The sequence below is a fragment of the Physeter macrocephalus genome, chromosome 17 (assembly GCF_002837175.3).
Source record: "Physeter macrocephalus isolate SW-GA chromosome 17, ASM283717v5, whole genome shotgun sequence".
In the NCBI taxonomy this organism is placed as follows: Eukaryota; Metazoa; Chordata; class Mammalia; order Artiodactyla; family Physeteridae; genus Physeter; species Physeter macrocephalus.
In genome coordinates this window covers 37,828,539-37,835,667 of record NC_041230.1, presented here as the reverse complement: position 1 = coordinate 37,835,667, position 7,129 = coordinate 37,828,539, and the positions used below count along the sequence as shown (strand labels likewise).

The 7,129-nt window shown below is 53.4% G+C and overlaps 1 protein-coding gene across 1 annotated transcript; it reads left to right on the top strand.

The window, feature by feature from the left end:
* Positions 1-651: 651 nt before the first annotated feature.
* Positions 652-4,865, top strand: LOC102973959 (dipeptidase 3). The gene is given in 10 exon segments (XM_007120789.1): positions 652-863; positions 1,143-1,269; positions 1,746-1,875; positions 1,965-2,106; positions 2,353-2,419; positions 2,538-2,713; positions 3,222-3,316; positions 3,841-3,916; positions 4,391-4,526; positions 4,629-4,865. Coding segments are annotated over 10 exon segments (1,398 nt in total).
* Positions 4,866-7,129: the final 2,264 nt, after the last annotated feature.

Here is a 7,129-nt window from a genome sequence, read left to right as displayed (position 1 = left end):
AGTGAGGGGCCCGCATACCGCAAAAAAAAAAAAAAAAAAAAAAAAAAAAAATATATATATATATATATATATATATATATATATATGGAATCACTTTTCTGTCAGTCAAAACATACAGATCTAAATCACTCTTCTGAATTCTAATTCTTCCTATAATTTCATGGAATATTTAACCCGTTGGAGGGCGGGCATATCCCTGCAACTAAAACCCCACGTGGACCTGCGACCTGCCTGGCTAGAGGTGAAATTAGGAAGATTCCTGGACCCCTCCCAGTTCCCCCACTGGCCTCCTCCCCGAGTCAGTAGGTACACACAGCTCGGGATTGGTGGCTGGAGGGCCGGGAGCAGGGGCGGAGGGAGCCTGCGATGCATCGCTAGCGGACGCTCGCAACAGAAGCCAGCCTGGCCCACTAGGGCGCCGTCCTAGTCGCGGCGGGAAGATCCTACCGCTCCCTGGCGGCCACGCTGTGAGGCGGCATTGTGGGTCCCCGCGCGTCTGTCGAGCGTCCTGACTCCAGCCGCTTCAGACGAGGCCGCGCCGCTGGGTCACCTACATCGACGGTCGGGACCCCGTCGTCGCCCTCTGACCCTCTCCCGCCCCTCTCAGGCTCTCGAGACCCGCCTCTGCCCGCCTGCCCGGCCCTGTGCAGCATGCGGCCCGTAGGCCTCAAGGCTCCCCGCGCACTCACCCGGCGGCCTCTTCTGCGTCTGCTGCTCCTGCTGTGGCTGCTGCTGTGGCCGGTAACCCGCGCCCAGACCACGCAGGGAACCTCCAGCGCCCCAACATTGCCGGGCTCCCCGAGAGCCCCGAGTCTGCATGAGTGCGCGCGGGCCCTGATGCGGGACTTCCGGCTCGTGGATGGGTGCGTCGGTGCGGCGTGCCGGCTGGTGGGGGCTGAACCCGCCCCTGGGCAGGAGAGGAAGGGCTAGTAGGAGGCTCCCTCACACCACCCCTCTCTCCTCCATCACCCATGGCACCGTCGTCCCCATTACCCCGTTGCCGATGGAACCCCCTACCTAAGAACTCCTCCTCAGGACTACCGACTGTGTGAGGGGGGAGGTGGGCTGGGACAGAACAGGCCCATGACCTGGAGGCCACGCCCCCTACTCTTACTTTGTCTTGACTCCCCCCCCCCCACCAGCCAGAACCACCTGCCCCTGCTCCTGAAACAGCACTTCCGGAACGAGCTACAGGAGGTCAACCAGCGCAATTTCAGTCTTGGCCAAACCAGCCTGGACAAGCTCAGGGATGGCCCCGTGGGTGCCCAGGTACCAGAGGGACACACTTAACGGCCGCTGGGGAATGTAGGGGCCACAGGAACCTGGGTAGACAGGCCTCTGACTATCAGAGGACATGCAGTCTGCCATCATGGGGCTGTTGGAGAGTGCAGGGGTGTTGGAGGTCAAAGCAGGCCAGCGGCATGGGTGCCCAGGTTCTGTGGAGACTCCAAGAAAGTGATCAGAAAATCCCTGGTGAGCGTGGTGGCTCTGAAACCACAAAGGATATGGTGGATTGCCTTTGGGGCATTCACATAGCACATGGACAAAGAGCAGGTGAGGACGGGTCCCGCCAGTTTGGCTGCTGGCAGCAAGCTGAATAGTCATCAAGGTACCACAGGGTCATGCAGTGCCGCACTCAGGGCCACTGACCCAGATGAGTACCTTGGGGGCTGAGGAGGAGTAGCAGGCCAAGGGCACTTGGAGACAACCCTGATCTCATTCTGGACCCCTGGGCCAACCCCTAGTTCTGGTCAGCCTACGCACCATGCCACACCCAGGACCAGGATGCTGTGCGCCTCACGCTGGAGCAGATTGACCTCATTCGTCACATGTGTGCCTCCTACTCTGAACTGGAGCTTATGCCCTCAGCCAGAGGTGGGCTGGGGAATGGGAGGATAGTCAGGGCCTCACTCTGGTGGTTCTGGCCCTGGGCTCTGACCACTTGATTTTCTGCCCTCTTCTAGGACTGAACAGCACTCAAAAGCTGGCTTGCCTTATTGGTGTGGAGGGTGGTCACTCACTAGACAGCAGCCTCTCTGTGCTGTGCAGTTTCTATCTGCTGGGAGTACGCTACCTGACACTCACCTTCACCTGCAACACGCCCTAGTGAGCAGTGCCTGGCCAGGGTGGAACGGTAGACGCATGGTGGGGAAACTGCCAGAGAGGTGTGGACAGAGGAGTCCACAGAGGGAGACTGTGGGGTCTCAGCAGGTCCCTCAAACTCCCAGAAAGCAGCTGGTCCGGATCCTCACCCTGTTCTGAGGTGGGATGGATGGACAAAGAGCCTGGAAGTCCAGGCTCTGTTGGCCAAGGTAGGGCCTGCTAGATTGCCTTCCTCTGGCTGTCCTTCAGGGCAGAGAGTTCCACCAAGTTTCAACACTTCTACACCGACATCAGTGGGATGACAAGCTTTGGTGAGGTAAGGACTCCTTTTCCATATCCTACCCCGCAGGTTCCCTACAGATATGTGCATACACGTGCGTCCCTCCTGACCCCCCCCCGCAAAAAAAAAAAACAAAACCCACCTGTCCCTGCAGAAGGTGATAGGGGAAATGAACCGCCTGGGCATGATGGTGGACTTATCCTACGGGTCGGACACCTTGGCGTGACAAGCACCGAAGGTGTCAAGGGCCCCTGTGATCTTCTCCCACTCAGCTGCCAAGGCTGTGTGTGACAATATGCTTAATGTTCCCAATGACATCCTGCAACTTCTGATGAGCAGCCACCCCAGCCCTCAAACCTGGGACTAGGCATGCTTCATCCAAAGATCCTTTTTTAAAAAAAATATTTATTCATTTATTTGGTTGCTCTGGGTCTTTGTTGCGGCAGGTGGGCTCCTTAGTCGCAGCATGAGAACTCTTAGTTGCAGCATGCGTGTGGGATCTAGTTCCCTGACCAGGGATCGAACCCGGGCCCCCTGCATTGGGAGTGGGGAGTCTTAACCACTGTACCACCAGGGAAGTCCTTCTCCAGAGACCCTTGACCCTGAACAAAGCTACCAGCCCAGGCCTCACTCACCCTTGGACCCAAGGCTGGTTAACCCTCCCCCATCTCTGAAACTCAAGGCCAAATCTGTTCCACCCAGGGGCCAACAGAAGTGAAGCCTTACCCAACCCCTCAGGCGAGGAGTGATCACTAACCGTATCAGGGCCCCCAGGGCATATGTGGCAGGTCATCAGGCCGGAAGTGCCAAGCTGAGTGTCCATTTGTTTATCCATGTAGAAGAAAAATGGTGGCATTGTGATGGTGTCGCTGTCCACGGGGGTACTGCCGTGTAACGTGTTTGCTAACGTGTCCACCGTGGCAGATGAGCCCCGCTTCGACTCCTTGTGCAGTCGTAGCTTGGCCTGTGGCCGCTAGGGCCCTCAGGACAGCTCTAGGCATCTGGCATACCTGCTGGGCCCTGGGCAGGCCTCCCAACAGCTCAGGGGAGCAGACACAGCTCTTCACTGCCCTGAACCCAGATCTAGGGCTACAACCAGTGCTGATGGGTTTCGGGGAGGCAATTGCCTCTGCCTCTGAGTCTCACGTTTGCTCCCACATCTCTGGAAAGGACAGGCAGAGCCCCGCAACCAGGCTCTCAACGAACCTAGAGGCATGGTGGCTCCTGGGCAGGAAAAGATCCAAAGGGGTTGGTGGCCCTGAGGTTTACTCTGGGTCCAGTGTCTAGCCTATAGCCACTTCAGAACTCACAATGGGCTGGGAGCTCTGTGGAGTCAGCTGTTATGTACTGGAGTGCTGTGGGCAGGGGAATTGGCCACGCTGAGTTCCCCCAGACCAGGGCTGGTCCCAGGATCTAACTCCAGCCTCGTGCTACCCATCACCACCCTCACCCCCTAGATCACTTTGACCACATCAGGGCCGTCACTGGATCTGAGTTCATTGGGATTAGCGGAAACTATGATGGGTCTGGCCGGTGAGTGTTTCCCTGAGGTTTGTCTTGGGTGGGGGTTCAGTGGGGAGTCCTTTAGTCTCAGTTCCTTATCCCATGGTCCTCCCATCCTTCAGGCCTCCACCACAGACTCTGGTCTTCCAGCCCACCTGACATCTCCCCACTCCCAGGACCTGTTTCCTGGACTCTGCATCCCTCCTGTGGCCCAGTAGACCCATTCCCACTCCAAGCCATCACAGTTGTTAAGTACCCACCCCCTCACAGGAGACCTCATATGCCCAGCACATGCTCCACTCCCAGCCCAGCAGATGTGCTGTGGACTAAGCATCTGCTCAGCAGGTAAATGCTGCAGAAGCCCAGTCTTCAAGGAGCTTCCAAAGTTCCATTCAGTAGCCTGAAGAACACGGACCTTCATTTCCCACATGTAGCTGGGGCTGGTGTGACAGTGGGCCCTAGGCCAGGATCGGGTCCACAGCTAGCCAGCTGGCGGCCACACAGGTTCCCTGAGAGGCTGGAGGACGTGTCCACATACCCGGTACTGATAAAGGAGTTGCTGAGGCGTGGCTGGAGGGAGGAACAGCTGCAGGGTGTCCTTCGTGGAAATCTGCTGCGGGTCTTCAGACAAGTGGAACAAGTATGCTGGGCTGGGCAAAAAGATGGTTCAGTGTTTCAGCAGGTGGTGGGCGTGGGGGGGGCGTTGCTGGGGAAGCCACTGACTGCTGACTTTCATCCCCAGGTGAGAGAGGAAAACAGCGGCCAGAGCCCTGCGGAGGATGAATTTCCAAACAGACAGGTGGGCAGGTCGTGCCACTCCCACCTGACTCAGCCTCAGAATGAACACCTGTCCACACACCGGGTGGGAAACAAGTGGCCAACCAATCAGGCCCTCCAGAGGCCCTCAAAAGCCTCCCCACACCTCGTTCTAGGCCTCATGGCTGCTGCCACCTTCTCAATCCTCATCCTATGGCTCTAGTGACCTGGCCAGTCCTAGAGACTTTGTGTCAAAGTCTCACAAAGTTCCCCTCCTAGTGGTCCAGGCACAAACGTAGGTATGCTGAGAGTAAACATTTTGGGTACAGAGCCAGGTGTGAATGTCCTTCCTTCTTCACAGGCAGGGGAGTTGGGTCTGGTGGGCTCTTGGTTGGTGAGCGGTCTTATGTTCTAGCCCCAGCTGCTCAAGATGGGTTGTTCCCATTGGCCTCCAGCTTTGTCTTTCTCAGGAAAGGCAGAGGCATCTTACCTTATTCTTATTCTAAAAGCCTGAGCCCACAGAATAGCACTAAGGAATCAAGTGCAGAGTTGATCCCCTCATGGACTGTGACAGTGGTAGTTCCCAATCTCTCTCTGAAAGGTTTAAAATAGTTTTTTGTTTTGTTTGTTTGTTTTTAAAGGGTGATACCTTTTGTAGCATAAACTGACTTGTTTGGAAATATCAAGAGAGAAAGCGTGAAAAGCTTTTAGATTTTTCAGATAAGGTCCTCTTTTTTTTCTTAAACTGATTTTTTAATGGAGGTGGAGAAATCAGGTCTTGAAAAGAAAAAAAAAAAGGGAACATAGTGCCATCTGCTCAGCTTACTACAGGCCTTCCATCTCGGACCACTTTCCTCTCCCAATCCACAAGGGTGGGCCAGAGCCAGATCAAAGTTCCTTCCATGGGAACTTGAAATTAGCAGAGAGACTACAGTGCCACGTATGACATAAATTGTGTCCATATATGTGTGGGTCTCTCTTTGAATTCTGTTCCATTTATTTGGGCTATTTGTTTATTGTAGTATCAATACTATAAAGTTTTAATCACGGCAACTCTATTTTTTAAAATTAATTTATTTTTGGCTGCGTTGGGTCTTCATTTCTGCACGCGGGCTTTCTCTAGCTGCAGCGAGCGGGGGCTACTCTTTGTGGTGCGCGGGCTTCTCATTGCGGTGGCTTCTCTTGTTGCAGAGCATGGGCTCTAGGCGCGCGGGCTTCAGTAGTTGTGGCACACGGACTCAGTAGTTGTGGCTCGCGGGCTCTAGAGCGCAGGCTCAGTAGTTGTGGCGCACGGGCTTAGTTGCTCCGCGGCATATGGGATCTTCCCGAACCGGAGCTCAGTGTCCCCTGCATTGGTAGGCAGATTCTTAACCACTGAGACACCAGGGAAGTCCCATCTCGGCAACTTTAAAACAAGTCTTGACATCAAGTAGAGTGAGTCTTCCCACTTTAAGAGCATCATATCAGTAAATATTTGATCAGATAAGTAGATCCACAGTGAATGATATAAAATAAGAGATTTATTATAGGGATTAGACTTTATGCACATATAGGAGACAATGGAAAAGGCTGCTTGATCTGTTGTTGGGTCTTAAATCTGTACAGGTAAGCTGGGTCAGAGTTAAAAAGGAGAACTGGATGTAAGGTGGAGGAGAACCTGAATGAACCCATAAGGACAAACTGGAACAACTGGATATCCATTTGTGAAAAAGAAATAAAAAAGAATATTGACCCCTAGTTCACACCATATAGAATAAAACATACAAAATAAAATTATTTGAATATGTTTTTGATCCAAATGCGAAAGATAAAAGTACAAAACTCTTAGAAAGGGACTTCCCTTGTGGTCCAGTGGCTAAGACTCAGCGCTCCCAATGCAGGGGGCCCGGCTTTGATTCCTGGTCAGGGAACTAGATCGCACATGCTGCAACTAAGAGTTCACATGCCACAGCTTAAAAGATCCCACGTGCCGCAACGAAGATCCCGCACCATCAATGAAGATCCCGAGTGCCGCAACTAAGACCCAGCACGCTCTTCAATAAGTGATGCTGGGAAAACTGGACAGCTACATGTAAAAGAATGAAATTATGAACCCTAACACCATACACAAAAATAAACTCAAAATGAATTAAAGACCTAAATGTGAGACCGGACACTATAAAACTCTTAGAGGAAAACACAGGAAAAACACTCTTTGACATAAATCACAGCAAGATCTTTTTTGACCCACTTCCTTGAGCAATGGAAACAAAAACAAAAATAAACAAATGGGACCTAATGAAACTTAAAAGCTTTTCCACAGGGCTTCCCTGGTGGCGCAGTGGTTGAGAGTCCGCGGGGGACATGGGTTCGTGCCCCGGTCCGGGAAGATCCCACATGCCGCGGAGCGGTTGGGCCCGTGAGCCATGGCCACTGAGCCTGCGCGTCCGCAACGGGAGAGGCCACAACAGTGAGAGGCCCGCATACCGGAAAAAAAAAAAAAAAAAA